Below are 23357 nucleotides of genomic sequence, written 5' to 3'. Positions count from 1 at the left end.
AAGGTTCAATATGATTAAGATTATATACTCTAATGAGTTGGGAGTTTATTTTTTTTATTACTATAGACATAATAACTCTAAAAACCTGGTTTGCAGAGAGGAGAATACAACATTATGAAAATTAAGGATATTAATGTGTATTTTTGTCCACACATGGGAAGCTAAATATTGTCTACATGGAAACCTATGGACAAAGCCAGCATTCTCCTCAAGATAACATTCTAAAGCAGCAATCGGCTGAGACCCCAAATTTCCTTATTTTCGGAATTCTTACAGGGTGTTTGTGTTAGTAACAGAGGGTAGTAATAATGTAATGCTAGAAAGCATTCTGTAATAGAAACATGCTAGGTACTTTTGCAAGAACTTGAATTATGTTAACATATTTCATTCTTACGACCACCTCTCAAGGTAGGTACTGGTGTTACAGAGAAGAGAACTGAGACACAGATGTATTAGTTCATTTACACCAAGCTATTCCCAAGTAAGAAGTCAGCCTGGGATTCCAACCCATGCCCTCAGACTCCAAGTGTTTCACCATTAAAATATACTATCTTACAGCAAATGGTGCCAACTTACTTGGAGGGTAATTCAGCAAGACTGCTAAAATGTAAAAGGTAGGTGGTCCCATTTGTTCACTTTTAGGAATTTTTCTTACAGAAATCCACAGCCCATTCTGCAGGTTCAATGAAGTATTGTTTGAATTTTTTAAAGCACAAGACATAATCTAAGAGGGAGATAAGTAAATAAATGAAGGCACATACATACCATAAAATAATATACTGCCATTGCAAAGAAAATACGCACTGACATAGAAAGATGTCCATGAGAAAGCGATGAGTAAAAACAAACAAGCCGAAGAACAGGATGTATAGACAAAGCATGTATTCAAATTATGTGGTGTCCTTACACACATACACATGCGCACACACGCATCCACACATTAAAATATTCTAGTAGTTAAATATTACTCTGGAGAGTGGTAGAAAAGTTCAAGGAGGAAATGGCATACTTTTATTTATATTTGTGTATGTAGAAGCATAAATGCCTTTTATAATCCTTAAATTGTATATTAATACAGTGTGTCATTTAGCTAATTTATGTCAATATTACATAATATAAGTTACATAACTTATATAATCTATATACCATATAAAATAACATATACCTAATCAATAATTTAAAAATCAGTTCCAAACATAATAAAAATGAATACTCAAACAGCAACAAAAACCATTATGCACCTTATACTGAAAAGCACAGTGGAGAAAATAAAATCTAGGTATATTGAATTTTTTTTAAAGCAAATATTACTCATCATTCAATAGGAGTCAGGAAAATTCTTCAGTGTTATACTCACAGACTGTTTTGAAATGACACAGCATCCAGATGTAGCTGCCAGAAGGAATTAGTTGCAAAATATATCTTGAGATAATTGTAGAAAATGACTTTGTTATATGGAATGATTTGATTCTGACCACTTAAATGTTGAAGAATGACAAAGACAATGATGCTTTCTTTGTCCCAGTTAATAGTAACCTTTTTCTCCTGACTATAGTTACAAAACAACATCACCTCTTCAATAATTCATTGATTTAACAAATATTTACCAAGCACACACATACACCAAAATGAAACACAATAAAACGTGTCACCACCACCTCTAGAGACACCCATCTTCTGGTTTACTACAGTTAGGGAGGGGAGGGTGGCAAACAGCTAATTTATTTAGAAATGGATTTAAAATAAAAGGAAGGAGACCAAGCCATATGCCTTCTTTCATATTCATTCAAAATGCTAATTTAGTCTATATAGAAAGGACCCTTGCCTACCCTATTTCCAGTGGTGGTATTACATGGAAGTAATGATAATCATCATGGTATTTTTTTTTTCTCTTTGGTCACTGTTTTATTTCTAGTACCTGGCACACAGTAGGCACTCAAAAAACTTGCCTAAGGAATGAAAACAAGATGAACAAATGACAAGGAAGAATTGATGTACTGAATTTATTGTCTTGTGGACACAACTCCTTATTCTCTTCTTCTGAAAAATAACCTTTCCTACTTTGATTTAAATGCATATTCCTGTAGATACTTAATGATGGGGTGGTGGGATGGCAGGGGTCAGGCACACAAGGAGGGCCAATCATTGATCTTCCCCAGGACACATTACTTAAAAATTCGAGAAAACAAATCTCAGTTCCTTTCTGATATTAACCCTATGTGATGAGCGCCTCAGATTTGGTAGAAGCCAAGTTTCTATCTATGTGAAAGAAACCAGGCTCAGAAAAGAAGGCTTCTGTACAGAAACAGAGATGAGGGAGCCCTGGACATGTTCACGCCTTCTTTTCAGATGTTGCTAAGGACCTTTGTTCTCCTATACCAGTGTAGGTTTATACACGTCATCCAATAAATTCTTCTCACTAAATTGGTTAGAGTTGGATTTTAGTCACTGTTCATGACCAAATGTTCATGACCAATCTGTGTGTTATACTAATTACTAAGCCCTTAGTTGGTTCCTTTCACAGGATATTTTTTTAAAGTACAAAATATATGTCTGTAAGCCTGACATTAATTTTTTATTCCCTTAGAAGATAAATAAAACAGTACCTACTGCTAAAACTTACTTCTTCATCATCGGAAACCCAAATTCTTAGTGAAATGAAACTTGGGAATGCAGAATGTTTAGCGCTTTGTGAAATACGCACTTTGAACCATCTAGAGACACAGTTAAAAATTTAAAACAACTGTATAAAAGTGGGAACTCACCAGGCAAAGCTAGACATAATTCTATCAGTAAGAGATTTTTATCTAGAACACAACTTTGATGAGCAATAGCTAAAAAAACATTCCTCAATCCCAGGCTTCAGCAAAAGGGCCAACATTTTAAAAATATGAAGCAGGTATCCTAATATTTTAGCGATACAACCTAGAGGCCTTCTGAAGGCCAAAAGGCTTATGTGATATGCGCGTCCCTGTTTCTAACTGGAATCATGCAGAAAAATCCAGCATAACTGTTTATACAGAAACCAAGTCAAAGATCTCCCACCAGATTCACTGCACTCAAGTAATGAAGACATAATTTGAGTATCTGCACAAAGATTTATGTAAATACATTCGTGGGGCAATTACTTTTATATTCCACTTGATGTACTACCCACCTCAGTATTAGCCAAGTTTTCCAACCCTCTCCATCCTACCTCCCTTTCTGTCCTGTTTCTTAAACTATGTGCTGGAGGAATAAAGGCCATATTTATCAGGGCACAAAGGAAACAGAACTGGTTTCAATCAGCCGATATTTGTTGATATGAAATATGGGCTGAGTCTCTTTAAGGAGGTAATGGAGCATTAAAACTTACCTTTGCCAACAAAAGACTCTTTATGAAATCAGATAGTCCCTATTGCTTTTGAGACTTCCTCAGTCCTGATTTTACCAGTTGGGTTCTGCAAACTAGTAGGCTGGGAGCTCATTATACTATAATACCACATTTAGATGTCAGAATGAAGAAAAATGATTAGCTCTGATGTGATCAAAATATCTATTCCTTCGAAAGAAACACAAATAAGAATTACCTATTAACCAACTCTAAATTAGTGGTTACATAAAGTCGTACTTAGATTTTTCCCAGAGGTTGCCATTCAGCATTATTCAATTATGCCTGAAGATAAATTAGGCCAGATGTTTTTCTCTTAGATTCACTCAACTACAACAGGAGGCATTAGCCCCACAAAGAATCAAATCCTCCCCGCAGAAGCTATCTGTAGGAAAAGTGTTGAGAGTTCTATTAACTACTCTGACATTCAGGTTTTACGAGATAACTAAGTCTGCCATCAGGTACAAAGAACATACAAGAGAACAAACATTGGGATACTCTGTAGGTATCCTAGTGCAAAGGGGAAATAAACATAAAACACATTATCTCCATATCACTGCAATTAAAACAGGAAAATGAAAGTCTGTTTTGTGACCACAGCAATTCAGAGGTGGCCTTGCCTATGATAATTATAATTAACATGCCCCCATATAAAAGGCCAAAAAAATTTAAAGATAAGGAATACACTGTGAAAATCAATGTCTCCTGCAGATAAATTGTTTCTTAATGAACAATATAATTTAATATGTATGGGACTATGCACTAATAACTCCATCCCTATTTGAGCATAAGATTGGTAGAAAATTGGTAGGAAATCTGGTTTTGAGTTTTTGCTTCAGAGCATGGAACAGATATGGTTGTGCACTGGTGAGCCGGAAGGGCTGGACAAACATTGTTCATCTGGTTTTAAGATGCATATGGTCAACACATTCCTTGTGGTGTGAATGGCCGCAGGCTTTCAAGACAAGTTTTCTTCATTTTCCCCCCTTTTCCTACATGAAGGAGTAGGGCTCAATGGGGAGTCTGTCAGCTGTCAGGAGTTTCTGTATGCTGTATCTAGAGGAGAGTGGAAACCGGTGGGAACAGCCCGAGGGTGAATGAGCCCTCAATGGAAGGGAAATGTAGACAGGAATCTCTGAGACAGACTGGGAAATATAATCCCTTAGTGGGGGTGCTCCCTCTACCAGCATTGCCCTAGGCCAAAAGAGAGAGAGAAAGAGAGAGAGACAGAGAGAAAGAGAAAGAAAGAGGTGTTATTACAGTGTCTGCTTTCCTCTTCTCAATGGTTTGGAAATCTGGTCATACCTTTTCAATGAAGCACAATTTGTCTGCAATTGGAAACTTGAACTAACTTAAAATGTCCAGGTGCCCTTTTTCTATCTTTTCAACTATCTTGGAATTCAATTCTCTATTAACAATAATTGTTCTACTCCTTCTGGTTAGAAAGTTTTCCTCCTCAGCAGACTGATAAAATGAAAAGCAATTATTTTATAAAGCAAAAATATGAACAGAATTATCTTAAGATAGAATATAAAAGAGTTTCCCTTGTAATGAAAATTCCCTATTGTTTACTGGTTTAAAAATATCAAAGAGTACATACTAGAGAGGATGATTTTACAAAGCAATTTCATGTAATGGAGAAGAAAAAAGGGATTTAACCTTCTTTGCCTCACTTGCCTCTTAAGCATGTAATTATGCATTTAGTGTCTCATAAACAAAGGTAAAAGGTGTCCTGCAACAAAAACACCCATTTTGCTATACAGGCTGTATCTGTCAGGATAGGCAAGGATACAAAACAGGAAGAAAAAACAAAAGAAATGAAAGAAAAGAAAAAAAAAGAACCCTGAAATCTCAGTGGATTAAAACAAATGCTGATTTCTCACTCAACATTTCTATGTCCAACCAAGAACCGGGATGACTGAAATTCCATCTTGTCACCAGCTTCTGTGATCAACACAACCGAGCAAAAAATAAGGGGAATAAAACACTAGCTAGAGGGGACAAAACAACTCACATGGTTAATGCCTAACTTCAAGGGGGCAAGAAGTGCAACCCTACCATTTGTCCCCAAGGAGGGAAAATGAAAGAACTGTGTAGCAGTCTACAGACTAACAAAATAGCCAGTCAACCATTCATTAAAGACAGAGAAAGATTGTTTCAAATAACTTAGAAGACCATCTTTTTTTTTCCCTGTAGACTCTATCCAACACAATTAAAGATATACGAACAAACACACAGAAAAAACTGTAACAAAACACTAAAGTTTATTAAAGTCCTATTGTTTGTTTCTTCATCATCCATTTTTCTGGATGACACCTCTCATGGCTTGGGGTTGCTCTTTTCCCTCAAACTGCCTACCACTATCACCCAGCACCAAAGAGAATGAGATAAAATGTCACGAGAAGATAGAGCGGGAAGATGGGACGAATTAAGAAAAAACCTCATTCTTCACTGCAGCTTTTAACAATGGGAAAAAAATGTTTAACTTTCATGCATCTTACATTTCCTACTATGAAGCTGAACTCAGTAAACAGTGAAGTCTGGAAAAAAAAAAAAGGCAGAGTCACTGGAAGATTTTTAAAAATGCAGTATCTGTATTTGTTCATTCCCCCCACCTCCCGCTAGCAGTTTTTCTTATTCAGTTACTGGAAGTTGGCTTGTAAAGACAGCATTAGCCAAAAAGTGACAAGATACACGTGTAAAAATTGGAGAAAGGATAAGAACTGGAGAACACTTTTGCATTTGTTTAGTAGTGTCTTTCGTTCTTCTCATTCCCTCATCAAACATCCTGGTGGATTAAAGGTATTCTTCTCTTTATACATAGTACCATCTCTGCCTAGAGCAGACCACACAAACATTAACACTCAGGACCATCACCTTCATCCAAAATGAGAAAGTATGGCCAAATTTCCACAAGACTGAGGGGGGAATGGAGGACGTGGGAGCAAAGGAAAAGAAGATATTTCCTGAAGTACTATCTTTGTTTCACTTAAGCTCTAGAAGAAGAGAAATAACATTAGATGAATAAACAAGAAGTGACAGCAATAAGATTGTGATGCCCATATAATTCTACGTGAAATAAGGCTCATTCTGCTGATCTCATCTCAATATTCAGAGAAATAAATGAGGATTTACACTACAGAGAAGTTCGCTCTCTTTTGCTAAGCTCAGATCCTCCAAGGGTCATGGTCAACACCATAAAGAAAAGTTGGAATTTAGTTGGTGAATAAAAATATTTACTTACATCCAGAGTGTACCTGGAAGCTTCATCCAGAATTATATATTTTGTGAATTCAGATCCTAAATTGCATTAAACTATGTTATAAATGTTGTATATAGACTATTCATATCGAATGCTAAAACTGGTCTGTGAGGGAAAATAGAACAGAAACCATCTATGGTAGTTTTTAGCCTCTAAGTCAAGAAAATAAATTTCTGAGGAAACAGATGAAAGAAATCTTTAGAACCTTTGCAAAAGCTGCCTTGGCTTTAATATTTTTTAAATATGAAATGAATGTCATAAAAATAATACCAGGACAAATGAATGAGGAAGTATTTACATTAACACACTTAAGGACCAGAGCCCCAAAACTGGGCAGATGTGGATTTGAATCACTGTTCCACTACTTACTATCTCAGCAAGTTAACTCACCCTCTCTGTAGTAAAGACAAGAGCATTTATAATTTGTTTTCCCAGTATACTTTCCATCTGCTTTTTATTGGTGCTTTTGTGCAATTTTCCTCTGCTCCATGTGATCCTTGTGTGGCAATCAATCATGTTATCTGATCCTGGCCACTGCTGGGAGGGATGAGTACATCAGCCAAGTAGGGCATGGTGAAGACTTCCCTGGGATTAGCATTGAAATAATAATAATAATAATAATAATAATAATAATAATACAATTAATAATGAGAGAAAGATTGATTCCTTTTATACTGGTGTGCTAAGCTTAGAGGAGGCAGGTCTGGGGTGCCAGGTACCACCTTCTCTTGCCCAAAACTTGTCTTAAACTCTGTGTATGAAGACAAGCAAAAAGAAAAACAAAAGTGTAGAGAAAGCAAATACTTTGATGGCATTCTCTAAATGTCTCCATCCACTTAGAACTGAAGTCTACCCTTGGATTTCTCAGTTATGTGAGCCTTTTTACTTAAACTAGCTTGAGTTAAATTTATTTCACTTTCAACTGAGAGAAATTCAACTAAGAAACATTCTAAGTCTAAATTTCTTCACTTAAAAAAATGTGGTTAATATTATAATGTGTCTTTGTAGGTTTGCTCTCAAGATTAAACAATATAACACATATAACAAGTTAGGGCAGTGTCAGGCCTATCAGTACCCAATAAGCATTATTTCTTACTAGCCATTATTATTAATTAGTGTCACTTTAGTAACAGTAATATTTTATGACAATTGACATACTAAGGCTCATTCCTTTGTTATATAAGATTCTTATACTCTTAAAAGGAAGCTATGACACCAAGCTTATAAATATTTCACTTATATGTAAAAGGAGGTTATTTACTCTGCAAACATTTCCAATCTTCACTGTTAATCAATGTACTAGAAAATTCTTCTGTTGGTTTGGAAGTCATAGCAAGCCTTTATAAATCATCATTGTACCTTATTAAAATCAAATACAGAAGAAGGTTACTTTTAGGCTATTGAATTCCTACTACACTACATAACTTTAAATTTATAGCAAAGTATCTCTTGGGCCCTAAGAGGGTTTTTTTTTTTTTTAAAGTTAATTTCCCAAAGGTCAAGGTCCATATCTTATTACATTCCCAAGGCACCTAACATATTAATGGCAGGAACTGAATATTTTCCAGTGCCATTAAGCATGATGACTATCAAATTATTATCCCAAAGTAGTAAAAGGTGCTAGTGAGCTGAAAGTAGACACAGGCTTTCAAAATCCATCAGCTGTCCCGTTGATTCTTGGGAAATTTGATCCCTTCTCTAGATTGTACAGTGCCAATTTAGCATGGCACAGAAATAAATCAAAGAGACATAAGTTTTATAGTTCTACAAATCTGTTGCAAACTTTTAGACTTAACTCTAACAGCTCCCCTGAACAACCCTCTTTGACTTCTTCACTTTATTCAACTATAATCAGCAACATCTTAAAATAAGGTAGTGCATTAGGCACTCAGGAAACAATTATAAACAAGTACACAACTAATTATAATACACTGTCACAACTACAAAGTGCTTTCAGAACACATAAAAGCTTCTCAAGGGAGACTGAAATCTGAAGAAAGCACAGGAATTTACCAGATAAAAAGAAGAAGGGGTGGGTGGAGGATGTTACACAGAGAAGAAACAACGTGAACAAAGTTAAGGGAATGTATGATAAATTCGCAGTACTTTTATATGACTAGAGAAGAAAATCAAGCAGTGAAACTGGAGAAGTATGAATGAAACAAGCCTATAAGATGTTGACACAAGTGGGCTATACTCCTAAATAAAGGAAAGCTAACAAAGGTTTTTGAAAAAGTCGTACTTTGTATATATTGTATATGCCCATGTGGCAACTCCAGATTCACTCTCTGCCTTCCTCCACCCAGCTCTGTGATCCAGCAGACTGACATCTATACATTTTCTCAACAGAGATCCCTGTCCTCTGACTTCTGGATGGGTTCAGCCAACAGGAGGTCAAGTGGAGATCAGCAAATAGAAGGGAGAGAAGTCGGCATACTGATGTGATGAGTGCCCCCAGTAGGGGTGAGAGCTGGCAGTGCTGATATCCCACTACCTCTGGTCACAGTTTGTGTCAGGCACCATTCTCCTATAATCACAGCCCACATCACTGCAGTACCCACTTCCTACTCTTTTTGGTCCCTCAAGACTAAGGGGAGTGACAGCCTCTTGCTGGTGATATCCCTGATTTGCCTCACCCTGATTTGTTCTTTTCTTTAACTGTGCCCTAACTTTGCTTAATCACCCCTTTAAGATAATGCCATCTGTTTCCTACAGAAACTAAGTCAGCCTCAAGGGGTACCATAAACCAGTTTCACCTTTAAAGAAGCGGTTATGGATGCAATAAGAAGAATAATTCTGAGTGGAGGCAAGCCCGTAGTCAGTGAAATCAGTTACAAGGTTGTTACAGCCACTTAATGAGAAAAGGAAAACTACCAGGCATGAACATTAACTGGCATCTTCTAATGTCAAAACTATACTAAGTACGTTATACACATTACTGTATTTAAATATTCCAACCACTCTTTTATGTTATTCCCTTTTAATACACAATGGAAAAATTGAGAAATGTTAAATAATTTGCCCTAAGTCAAATACATAGTAAGTGGCAGAATTGAGACTGAAACATTATCTGCCTGACTTTCAGGCCTGTCATTATTCTATATTCTTTTCCTAACCTATATATGCCTGTATCAAAGTAAATTACAGTGGAAACGGATATAAGTGTAGGATGTAAGAACAAGGATTTGAAGATTTGAAGAAAAGGAGGTAGAACTGTGGAACTCAGTGATTACTGGATAAAAGGGAAAAAATACAAAAAGGAATTAATGATGACAAGAATGTTTCTGTCTTGAACAACTGTGAGGATGGCTTTCCCTGAGAGATGAGAGGAAGAGCAGACTTGCTGGGAGTAGGAGGTGGTGAAGAAATGAGGCATTTGGTTTTAATCTTGTTGACTTTATCACTGCTATGAAGACACAGATGGAGAGGTTTCCACTATGGTACTGAAGAGGCCATATACACCTTTTCATCAGTGCCTAATAACTGAGGTGTAGGTACAGGAGCCAGAGTCTGACAATTAAATGCATATGCCTGTGATTTGAATCTTGAACCTGGATGCACTGGCAGCAATGGCAGTGTCCTATGACAATGCTAAGTCACAATGGTGACCATTAATGATGCCCATAGCAATATCTCAACTAGACTATTCTTGTAGCATGACTGTGTGTGTGTCTGCTACCCAGCCTCTATTGATCCTTGCCTATTTTTCCAGCCTGGTGTTTGGATCTTTCTGAATAATTATATGAACTACTTTATGGTTTCCAAAAGACTCTTTTCTACTTAAGTTACCAAGACTTGTTTTCTGTTTCTGTTGCTTTCAACCTGTAATTCTGACTGATAAAGCTAACACATTCATTGCTGTATCCTGTTCAGTATTATGGAGGTCCTTTTTGCTTTGTTCTTAAAGCATTTCCAAACCATAAGCTGAATATACTAAACTATTAGATGTTGAGTCAACTCTCAAAGATTTCAAAGAATTCATGATCTGGTGGGGATACAATGCAAAAATTAAGTTTCTGTACTACAACATGATTAAAATTTTAAAACATAAAAAAGCACAAGTATACTCTAAAATACACACACACACACACACACAAACACACACAGTATCATGGAAAATAAATCTATCCAAAAACACTTAAGATAGAGTATTAAAACTACAGAACTTCAAAGATAAAGAGAACTTGCAAGAACTCCCAGACACAAAAGCATATCACCTCTTAAAAACTAACAAACTCACCTCAGCCACAGTATCACAACCACTGACACAAGAACATAATGAAGAAACATTTCCAAAATATTAAGGGTAAAAATTGTCAGTTAAGACTTTTGTAACTAGCTAAATTATCACTCAAAGGTGATAACATTGTACCTTTTAGTTTTTTCCTATCAAGTTCTCTACTTTTATTTTAATAAAAGATGTGCTGAGGGGCACCTGGGTGGCTGAGTCGGTTAAGTGTCTGACTCTTGATTTCTGCTCAGGTCATGATCTCAGGTCCATGGGTTCAAGCCCCCGCTTTGAGGATTCTCTGTCTCTCCCTCTCTCTTTACCCTTCCCCCTTTCTTTTTCCCTCTCTCTCTGCACCTTCCCTACTCTCTCTCTCTCAAAATAAATAAATACTTAAGTTTAAAAGAAAAAAGATGTGCTGAGCTGTGTTAGAGATCGCTTTTTGAACTGTAATCTACATATTTGGGGGATAATCTTCCTAAAGGCTGCTCTTGGCCACTTTTATACACCCAATCTGGACTGTGCTCAGATTAAATTTATGAGGATAGGAAAGATTTAGGGTAAGAGTATGAATTACAGGGAGAGAATGTAGCAATTTGCTCATGGTTCTCTTTTTTAATTCTTATAACTTCATGGGAGTCTATAATTTCTTCAAAATGTTAAAGTATAATAAAAAAAGATCTCTTAAGGGATGGGCAAAACAAAAACATTTCAGATATACAAAGACTGTTAACAAACCCAGAGCCCCTCATTAAAAAAAGGGGGGGGGGTGCCTGGGTGGCTCAGTCGGTTGAGCATCCAACTTCAGCTCAGGTCATGATCTCACAGCTTGTGAGTTCCAGCCCCACATAGGGCTCTGTGCTGACAACTCAGAGCCTGGAGCCTGCTTCAGATTCTGTGTCTCCTTCTCTCTCTGCATCTCCCCCACTCGTACTCTGTCTCACTCTCTCTCTCTCTCTCTCTCTCTCTCAAAAGTAAATAAACATTAAATTTTTTTTTTAATTTAAAAAAAGGCTGTTACAGGAGGCAATTTACCAAAAAAAAAAAAAAAAAAAAAAAAAGAGAAAGTACGATTCAAGAAATAGAGTTGAGCACAGAGGCAGATAAAATGTTGAAAATTCACTTCCTCTTGATAAATTTAATTAACTACCTCTGTTGTGTTTTAAAAGAGTACAAAATAAATCTACATAAGGCAGTAGAAGTTAGAACACTTGTTGTGATGTATAATGGACATGTGAAATTCTTCATGTTATGAGGAAAAGCAATCACAATTGTTTCCAATATTGAAAAGGGCTTCCTATGACCTGTTGTTCTTTAACATGAAGATAATCACAAGAGTTTTTAAGCAGAGGAATGATTCAGTAAGATCAGATCTACTAGAAAGAGAAATACAGCCTCTGTAAGATTTTTAAAAGTAGAGACAAAATTAGTTGGAAGGTCAGAACTATGTAAAATTTAGTGAATGAAAAGAGGAAGAGCTAAATGTGAGCTATAATTAAGACAGAATTTACAACTCCCCGCAGACACCATATGTTTAGGTACACATAGATAAGTTTCCCCCATCCCAGACAAGAATGCGGTCACATTTCTCTTTGTGTGCCCAACGTACACTTTTGTGGGGAGTATCTAATAAATGTTTGTACTAGATACATTTCATCTAAAATCTCCAGAATATGTGGAGATACACAAAGGATTTGTTAATATAAGTTCAAAATACAGGGAAAGCTCAAAGATTGAGCTCTCATCATGAGAGAATTGCCACCGAGGAAGGGTTAGATGGCCAAAGGAGAGGAGGAAAATGAAAATAAAAAGGAGAGGGAAGGCAGCATTCTGAGATACACCAACACTAAAGCGGAAACTGAGAGAAGGAGAAGCAAGCAAGCCTAAGAATAGTGATGGAAAGAGAACAAGGAGAATATCAGAGACGTTTGTTGCAAAATGACTTAATTTAATTTCTTGGATTGTTTTAAAAGAGACAAGAAATTAAACAGAAAGGATTTAGGAAAAGACTGCTTCTGGTTGCAAGAATTTGAAGATATAACATATTTTCAAGTAAAGAGATTTTCTTATAAATACTTTTTAAAATAAGATCATCTATTGTGTGTGCCTGGTGGAGGGAAGTTTAGGCTGGAAGGGGTGATTTGGTCTTTGTCCTGTTTTGGCAGAGAGCTCCCAAAACCTTGGAATTTCTTGTGTTGCGAATGATAAAAGAATCTTTCACGACGCTAATGAGGTGACTCCTGGAAAGCACCTAAGGATGGGGTCTGGTTGGCAATAGAGCCAACCGTATGATTAGAAGGTTGGAACTTTCAGTCCCATCCCCTGACCTTGGGGAAGGGAACAGGGGCTGGAAGTCGAATCAAGTGCCAATGACCAATGACTTAACCAATCGTGACTATGTACTGAAGCCTCCAGGAAAACCCAAAGGGGCAGAGTTCGGAGAGCTTCTGGGTTGGTGAGCACGTGGAGACGGAGAGTGCCTCACCTGGAGAGGCATGGAAGCCCCAAGCTCTTTCCCCATATCTTAGCCTATGCATTTCTTTCATCTGGCTGTTCCTGACTTATATCCTTTATAATAAACCAGTGATCTAGTAATTAAAATGTTTCTCTGAGTTCTGTGAACTGTTCTAGCAAATTAATCTAACCTGAGAAACAGGTCATGGGAAGCTCTGATTTACAGCTGGTTATAAGTACAGGTAGCAACCTAGACTTGCAACTGGCCTCTGACGTCCATGGAGTCATTGGAACTTCCAGTCTATAGTCGGTAGGTCAGTCAGAAGCACAAATAACAGCCACCGGGACTTGCTCTTGACTTCTGAAGGGGGTAGGGGACCACGCTTACAGGACTGAACCCTTAACCTGTTGAATCTGATGCTGTCTCTGGACAGACAATGCCAGAACTGAGTTGAAAACTCGGATACCCTGATAGTGTCTGAGAACTGCTTGTTGAATGTGTGAGGATCCCTTCCCTCACTGAAACTGAGTTTCAGAGCACTGAAAGGGCATCATACAGAGTCCTGATGGTCCAGACAACAACTCAGTTATTCAGCCTTGTCAACAAGGTCTTGACAGGAGTGCCTGGTTAACTCAGTCAGTTAAGCATCCGACTTTGGCTCAGGTCATGATCTCATGGTTTGTGAGTTTGAGCTCCATGTGGGGCTCTGTGCTGACAGCTCTAAGCCTGGAGCCTGCTTCAGATTCTGTGTCTCCCTCTCTCTCTGCTCCTCCCCCACTCATGCTCACACTCTCTCTCTCTAAAATAAATAAGCATTAATTTTGTTTTTAAAAAAAGGTCTTCATATATGTACAAATTATATATGCAGTCATTTACCTTTGACATTAAAAAGAAACTAAGAATAACCAACGGCTTCACTATATCATGCATTCTCTATGACTGATCTGGAAAATAAGCCCAAAGATCCTACCTCAATTTCTAACTCTTTGAAACTGTAAAATAGGTTCTAATGCCTTATAGTTAAGAAAATCTTTGAAATGTCATGTCTTCTGAATAAGGTGTAGAGGGTCCATCCTATTTTCCCTCCCTTAAGTCATAAATAATACATTCAGAAATCAACAACCACATAACTGAAGAATAGAACCCTTGTCAAATAGCAATTTTGGAATTCTTTTAAACATCATTACGTAGTTTTTCATGGACTAACTTATGCTAAAGACATGCAAAATAAACCCATGATAAATAAGTATTATAAAATAAATTATACATCTATATACCTAGAAAATTTTTTTGCAAGTTCTAACTGTGTCCACTAAGTATAGATTGCACTGCCTTGCAAGATTCCTGAGGTTCTAAAAGTTCCACCAAAGACTAAGGTCTTGGATGTCACTTAAGTTATACATTTTAGCTATTAAAGCCAATGTTCTGACAAGCCCTTTGGCTCTAACCCCAGGGCATGCATTTGCCTTAAACCACATAAGAATGTGTCAGAGGGCTATATGTCAATCAACCAGGAGAAGTGCCTATTCCCAATTTAATGTTGTCAGTTGCTGACATTAAAACCAGCAACAGTTAATTGTTACCCCTTCAAGTGGGAATACTGAGGGGAGAAGAGAGGTAGGTGTCTAAGTTCAGGCTGATAAAGCTGTTAATTGCTACCCTTTTATGTAGATTTGTTTAATAATGAAAACAATGTAGCTAATCATATAATGTTTCTATTTGTTCCCCAAGGGCTCTTCAGGGAAAGTTTCAATCCGGGCTAGATTTCCACAGCTACCAACTGTGCAGGGACAAAAGCAGAACAATCAAGGCACTCAGTGCTGGCAAATAGCTGAAAGTGGTTCTATACAGATGCCCCTCCTCCTTGCCCTATCAGAAAGGAGCCAGGATCTGCTATGGACAACCTTTGCAGGAGGGGTGCCGGGAGGATTTTAAATTATAAATTAATGATAATAATAATTTCGTGCAGATACTTAATGAAAAGGAAAGAGAGAGAGAGAAATGAAAAGCAGGCAATCTGAAAAGCAGGAAATAATAAGTCTGATGTAGGCTTGGATCCTCCCTATGTCTCCATGCAACAAATCAGCTAAATTCACATCATTTTAAAGTGCCTGTGTTAGTTTCTACAAATCAGAGACACGACACAGTATTTTTTTTTAATCCTGTGCCAGCCTTGCTCCTTATAGACAGGGTGATGATATTGGGCATATCATTAAACCACACATTTGGAGACTGAGTTACTGAAATAACCCTAGTTACCTACTGATCTCCAGAGACAGTGCCCTGTGTATGTTTTCTACAAACGGAATGCATATTACTCACTGATGTTTACTTTGCATCATTTGGCCAAGGCAATGGACAGAATAAAGTTGTGTTATTTGAAATAAAATATTTCTAACATCAATTTTGTTTTCAGACTCTATTACCAAGTAACGGAAGCATTCAGAGACATCCCCAGACCACTGGTGTCCCCTCTCTGTACAAGAGACAGTCATTCTATTTTGTGTTTCTGAAAAAAAAAAAAAATCCTACTTGTACTAGCACCTATCGCACCAGCCCCATGCAACAACTTACACGGTCCAACTGTCCTAAAATCACTTGCAAATCCCCTCCCCCCAATCTGGCCACAATGTAATTTTCAACTTTATTGAGGTGCCTACCCTCTCAAGTCTTCAGATATTTCTAGACTTGTCTGCGCGTTGCCTCCTGAACCCGTCCTCTGGCCTGCGGGGCTCTCTTCTTAGAATGTGCTCCTCTCATGACCTGTTCAATCTTACTCATATTTCAAGGACAAGCCCAATTTCACCTAATCCGCTAAGCCTTCTGCAGTCACCTCATACCACACGGCTTCTCCCTTCTGTGAATCTGTAAACTAGCACCTGCTTGATCATTCATGTGACACCTACAGATGGTGTCTGCTCAGTCTTCCTCCAGTGTTCCTCGTCTCCTCTACTGAACTCAACACTCCTTGAAGATGTGTATCTTCGTATCCTCCCTAGCATTTGAGCTGTCTATGGAGAAACCCTCAAAAAGGTTAGGGACCATACCGCACATTCCCAGTACATTTCAGTGAAAGTTGACATTATTACATAATTAAACATTAAACTTCATTACTTTGTAAGTTTGCTTTTCGGTGGTGAAATTCCTTTACAGGTATGACTCTACAAGTCTAAAAGTGACAGCATGCCAAGAGTCCATTTCTGACATCCGAGGAATCATCTGCTACCAAAGAATTTCTTGAAGAAGAGAAAAACTTAAGAAACAATCAATTCTTAAAATTTCCTTTCATGTCAGCAGGAAATAAAAAATTAACAACCTAAACACTAGGCCTAAGTTCACATTTCTCATTTATTTCAAACACGTTTTTCCCAACTGGAAACTCAAAACAGGCAGAGAGACTGCTAAACTCTTTTCCATCTTTCAAATTGCAAAACGAAAATTTAGGTTCCACATCTGAAAGAAGAGATGATGAGATGCAAACATAAAGAGATGATGTTACATGTACGGATGATAGAAAACAGCTGAATCAAACCAATGGAAATGTAAGCGAATGAAAATAAAACTCCATTTGCCAAATACGTTAGCCAGGCTCATAAGCCAATAATCACCGTCACGATTATGCTCATGTGCACCTTTGGGGCTTACCTCAGATCACAAGTCAAAACGTTCTCAACTGTGAAGGCCTGATCAAAACCTGAAATCTAAGCACCAGCAGCACAGTGAGAAAATGCCAAAACCAGTACCAATGCTCTCTCCTCCATCCCATGTTCATCATTCCTGAATAATTATATTTATTTCTAAAACACAAAGACAAAAGACAAGGCAACCAGTTAAGTTAACAATTATGAATTGTTTTCTATTTTAACAGCTACCAATGCCATTTGGCTTTATTTCACAGAAACCCTAAGAGTTTATTTAGCATATAATGCATTATGCAAAAGAATGTCTGTGCTAAAGATTCACACAGATTTCCTTTAATTAATAAGCCCCACTTAATTTTTAATAGAATATGATTTACAAAATTTCAATTTACTTAAAACCTTCAGTAACTCTGCTATGGCATAAAGAGATATGTATCTGTTTTCTCCTAAGAATGAGGCAAATTTGCCATTAAATTTTTTTCCCCAAAGGTCACCTTGAACTACAAAAAAAAAAAAAGCCCTACTAATAGTCATTATCTTTGGGAATGTACCTAAACTACAAGCAAATAAATCAGCCATGTTACCAAGCACAAAGCTATTGAAGATTGTTAAGATTTATTTTCAGGTGCCAGTGAGACTAAACAAAGATTGTAAGGAATGAAACAAACAGAAGAAACCCAGGGAACAAATTAATACATTGAATCATTATCTTACCAGCAGCATTCCCTATAGAACAAAGTGATGAAACTATCAAAAAGCACTTCTCAAAGCAACAACATTTTCGCATGTCAAAAAAAAAAAAAGAATTAACCTAGAATAAATATATAAATAACAGTATGTTCTATGTTAAGCCAGTAACAAAGAAACCCCTTAGTGCAGTAAAACAAAGTCTTGTCAAATCCCCATTTTTTACAAAGAAGCATGAAGATCCTTTCACAATGGTTTAAACTGTATTTATAGTAACAGAGTGAAGACTTGAGATAAAAGTCAAAAGGATTAAAGTCAAAGCCCCAGCTCGACATGAGTTATGGTTTTGATTTTTATTCTTATTGTGGTCTACAAATATTAAGACAGAAGATACTTCCATGTGATTGTGGGATCCTCTGAGACTCTATAACCTTAGAAGAGCAGATAAAACGAATGAAAATGCATCTGGTTTGGGAGCAGCCTCCATATTAAATGGCAATGCGCAAAGTAACCACCACAACTGCAGAAGGCTGAGGGGGAGTGGGGAGGCTGAAGGCTGAAATTTCTGCAACTGATGCAGGGCAGGAAAAAAAAATGAAAAGAAGAAAGAAAAGAAAAAGAGAAAGAAAAAAAAAGATGTGGTATTACTGCTTTAAAATGGCACCCTGTTAATAATCACAACATTCCTGAAAATACAGAAAAATTATACTACCATTCCTTCTTTCCTGAGCTAAGCAAGCTCACCACATACAAACACTACATACTTCTGCAAGAAAACTGGTAGGGCTTGATAGCTGCATCTCTATCTAAAGCAAAATCCCTGGAGTTGCCACTCAGAGTTTGCAGATTTACGAACCACACACTTTTCTCACAAAGAAAGAAAACAAAATTTCTGTTGTCGACTGGAAGTTCTTACTCTACAGAGAACCATTCTTCTTCCACATTTTTTTTCTTAAAAATGAATGCAAAACTACATTTAAACATAAGCTTTTGGTCACAGTTCAAAAAATGTATTTTGCATTTCCTCTCCCGAAACCCTCTCTTTCAAGATAATCTCTCTCTCACACACACACTCCAGTAGGAGATATATATTATATACTGTATGATTGGAAGGTTATTCTTAATATTAATTTGGATACTCTCTCCTTTCAGTTCCCATATTGCAAGAACCACATGCATATTTTCCGTTCATCCTTAGTCTCTACTTTTAAAATCAGACACCTGGTTTAACACTTGATGTCTCGAGAAAAGGCTAAAAGTCCTTAATAACAACAACCACAGCAAAAGCAGCAGGGGCAGTGTAAAATATGTAACGATAGTATTTTTATATCACAGAAATGCCCTCCCAAAAGGCATTACTTTTTAAATGCGTGTAAATTAAAACTATAATTATAAGAGTAAAAATGGTTTTCACGTAAGTTGGTAAGAGAGTTTAAGTCTATATGTATGCATATAATCATAAAGAAAATACTTAAAAGTCACAATTGCCCAAATGGATCCTTTTCTCTTTTATTCACGAAGTAAGCCAAGAATGACCATAAAGCCACAATTACAAATCACAAATTCCTGAGAAAGATATTTCCAGTACAATTACTTGCTATTTCATTCAGTATTTTATTTCAACTGTCACATTTTGAATACATACACATTTGTGCAACTACCAGGGGAAAAATAACTTGAACCAAATTGAAAAATTACCATAACTACTAGTTCAATATGTCTGGTTAAAATAGAGACATCTGGTCTATCATTAATTCTTTTGTGTTGATGACTCCTAGTGTGTCTTTTCCCATCAATGAACTTTGCAAGAGGAAAAGGCAACTTTTAACAAAAAGATGCGACTCAAAAATCCATCTCAAGATTTATCAATACAGATCTATTATGATTAGATCAAATAAAGCACAGTACTTTCAGGAACAGTAACAAATACTGTTGAATACAAATGGTTAGCTTTAAATTCCATCAGAATAATGTTATTTATTAAATAATTCTCTGCAAGCAGATATAGGTAATTCATGAATCATTATTTTAAAATATTTATAAGTCAACTCTTTCGCTTGTTTAAAACACATACACTGAAGCTCTATAATAATACTTGATTGCCACTCCAAGGAAACTGAATAATGCATTTTCAGAAGCCCTGCACACCCCCACACAATTCTGAATTAATGGCTGAGCAAACAATAAGTAATGTACTATGCTCTAGCAAAAATTCAGTGATAACATCAATCTGGCATCTACTTAACACGTACTGCTTACTTTTCACATATTCCTCACAGATAAGTTTCCTTTCCCAGATGCAGTTCATTAGACAATGACTATCACCTGCCCATTCATCCACAGACAGTGAGTGATTCAGTAATTAACACAATCACAGATAAGGGGAGAAATCATAACATACACTACTACAAATTAAGAGATGAGGTAAAGGGGCCTAGCCACTCCAGCTTCCAATAACTAGATTGCAATTAAAAAGGACTTTTGTCACTTCTTCCTAGGGTAATAGGGTCAATTATTTAAAACCCCTTGCTCCAATCCAGAGACAAACCAGTAAGGCCCTTCAACCAAACTCAGATAATTACTTTTGACAAATGTTCTCCTTGAGCATGATGTAGTTACTCAAAAGCTTTAAAAAAACAAAACAAAACAAACAAAACAAAAACCAACCCACAGTCATAGTAAAACAATCTTTACAAAGTCAACCCAATAACATGTTCTTTGGTCTCGCCCCCCCTACCGCCCCCCCCATATTGCATGCAGTCTGCCTTCTTTCAGCCAATTTATAAAAGATAGTAAGTTGCTAAGTAAATATTTAATTTATGCAGCCGAAACCCTGAAAGGGTGAGCTTCAAATGTAATGCTTTGCATTCCCGTGAGGCACACAGTACAGAAATATCCTTTTTAAAAATCCGTTTACAGCTGTCCTTTAAAAGAAGAAAAAGAAGAGAGAGAAAGAAAAAAGAAAGAAAGAAACCCACACATACACATGCATCAAACCAAAGACGCCGACGCCCCTCTGCCAACCAGCATTTCTATAGAGACATTCTTTCGATGATTAAAACGTAAGCTCCGAAAGGTTAAAGAAAAGCAGCCAAGTAACACCGCCCAGGAAGCCAGCATTAAAACACACCTAGCTGTACACTCTTAATAACCTCCCACTACAAATGACACTGACCCAACTTCACCAAACACACACACACTCGCCCCGACACACACACTCACAAATTGCACACACGTGCACAGAATGTACACACAAACATCGAGCAGAACACAATACCTACAAAACACAAACGAACTTGATCCACACAAAACATGCACGTATCAGTGTGCATACATAATGCACACGACGCGGCACACGGACACGCACGACCTAGCCCACATGCACACGCCCCACAAGTCCGTGTCGGACACACACCGTGCATGCACGTGTAAAATGTATGAACTCACAAACGCCGAACACACACACAGACCGTGCACAGAGAGTTATTGATGAAATTCCGGGAGGTGGAGGGGCCGGGAGGGAGTGGTAATTGCCACACAAAGGTCTCCGGAGCGGCAGAGAGGGAAGTCGAGCGGGCCGAGCGCTCGGAAATTCACCCGTGGCGAAGGCACAGCCGAGCCCCGAGAGCGAAGTACCGGGAGAAGTGTCCCGGGCGGTCCCGGGCGCCGCTGGCGCGGGGCTCCCCGAGATAATCGCTGCGCCCCTCCGCGCGCGCACGCACACACACACACACACACACACACACACACACACACACACACACAGGGGCCCCTGGGCGAGCCCACTCCCGCAGAATAACAAAGAGCAGGAGCCCGGCGAGCGGGCGGCGGCTCGGGCTGGAAGTGGCCGTCTCCGCCGCCGCGGGCCGGCGCGGGGCGAGCGGCGGGGCCGGCGGGACGCGCGGGCGGCGGGCGGCGGGCGGGGGGCGGTACGTACCAGGCGGGCAGCCTCGGCCCAGGTGCGGTCCTTCTTCTTCCTCTTGTCTTTCATGTTTGCATCTCATTGATGGTTCTGATGATGACGTGGGGGATTCCACGGGGTGCTCGGGGTCCGGGCGCGGAGACAATGACCCAGTGACCCGGTGACCCGCACTCGCTCCGCGGGGGGAGGCGCGCGGGCGGCGGCGGCGGCGGCGGCGGCGGGTGGGAGGGATGGAGCGAGGGGGTGGGGTGGGGTGGGTGGGGGCGCGCGGGCGGCGGCGGCGGCGGCGGCGCGCGGCGGGCGGGCCGGGGGCGGGGGCTGGGGCGGCGGCGGCGGGGCCGGGGACAGGGGCGGGGGCGGCGCCGGCCGGGCTCGCTCGTGCGGGGCTCGCGCTGCGCCGCCGCCGCGGCCGCCGCGGTGACAGCTCCGGGGATGCTCCGCTCGGCCCCGCTCACAACAATACACTCTGACGTCACGGGGAATGGCGACGCGGCCGCACACTCGCCGCGCTCACACTCGCCGCGCTCACACTCGCCCTCTCGCGCGCGCACACCCGCGCACACTCGCCGCGCGCCCCCCACTCCAGCCACGCCCTGAAACCCTCGCGAGACCCCTCTCCCTCCAGCCCAGCCCCCCAAGTCCACGGGGCGCTGCCCGCTGGGTGCAGGCCGTGGCCCCGGGGCCCGCGAGGGCGGAGAACCGGAGACACGGTAGCCTTTGGAACTTGTGTACAAGTCCGTTCCGCAACTCGAGGCTTCTGTCCTGTGCGCTCACACTCACACACACACACACACACACACACACACACACACACATTCTCACATAGTCACTCCGCACTACTTCCCTCTGCTGGACTCTTAACCCTTTTCTGCTTGGCTGGGTGGATTCCCAGAGCCTTGCGGCAAGGGTACAAAACCAGCCTCTTAACAGAACTCGTATCGAATGTGCAACTTGACTCAACATTAACCATCTACATCGTCTTAAACAATGCAAGACCAGAGAGACGTGGCCGTGGAGCGGTGCCTTGCTGTGCCTAAGCGCTGATTATGTTTAAATATCGTACGGTCATCATCCCGTAGCGTAAAACGTGAGGCATATGTAAACAACGGCACAGCTAACGCTTGCGTGTTTTTTAAATTATTTATAATTGCCGGGTTTGGGATGCATGAAGAGTTGGGTTGTTAACCTGGTTAGCGAACTACAAAATGTTATGTTAAGACTTGAAAGTTTATTATAACCTTTCCAACTTCTTAGACCACTGGTAAATTGTTTAGGTCAAGAAAATTACTGTTAAGCAAAGAAAAGAAGGGGTCCTATGACCTACACATTAATTTTGCGTGCATTTATCTTAAGTATCTAAAAAACAAAGAGGGCACTCATACTGGATTATTTATGTAAGGTTATTTCCTAAATGTGATAATAATGGTATGTAAATAGTACTTGACATTTTTTCATATACATTATCTCATTTGACCCTTTCAAAACAAGGCGCTCAAACATAGATCTTTATGTCTACTGCACGGAGGAAGTGAAACTCAAAAACATTACATTGCACGTGAGATCTCTTGCTAAATCAGTTTTAAGAACCGAACCCAAATCTTTTGACCCTACTCCCATGCTGTTTCTATTACTCTAAACTGCAATACTTAAAAATAAATACCCCTAACTAGAAATGAACATCTACATCTACTGAAAAAACGTATGCCCAAGAATGAGAACGATACTAGTAAGGTGATTCCTTTGAGAATAGTGTCAAATGACTGAAGTAATAGAAATGTTCAATTACTAAAAA

General features: G+C 39.1%; 1 protein-coding gene across 1 annotated transcript in view; it reads right to left on the bottom strand.

Annotated features, from left to right (window-relative positions):
* The window catches only part of ASXL3 (ASXL transcriptional regulator 3), a 175049-nt gene extending 153410 nt beyond the window's left edge, over positions 1-21639 (bottom strand). The window contains exon 1 of the mRNA XM_042962698.1: positions 21581-21639. Coding sequence (XP_042818632.1) covers positions 21581-21634 — 54 coding nt within the window. The 5' untranslated portion in view covers positions 21635-21639. The remainder of the gene's footprint in view (positions 1-21580) is intronic.
* Positions 21640-23357: the final 1718 nt, after the last annotated feature.

The sequence above is a fragment of the Panthera tigris genome, chromosome D3 (assembly GCF_018350195.1).
Source record: "Panthera tigris isolate Pti1 chromosome D3, P.tigris_Pti1_mat1.1, whole genome shotgun sequence".
Taxonomy (NCBI): Eukaryota; Metazoa; Chordata; class Mammalia; order Carnivora; family Felidae; genus Panthera; species Panthera tigris.
Note: the sequence above shows the minus strand (reverse complement) of the source record. Positions and strands in the feature narration are given on the sequence as shown.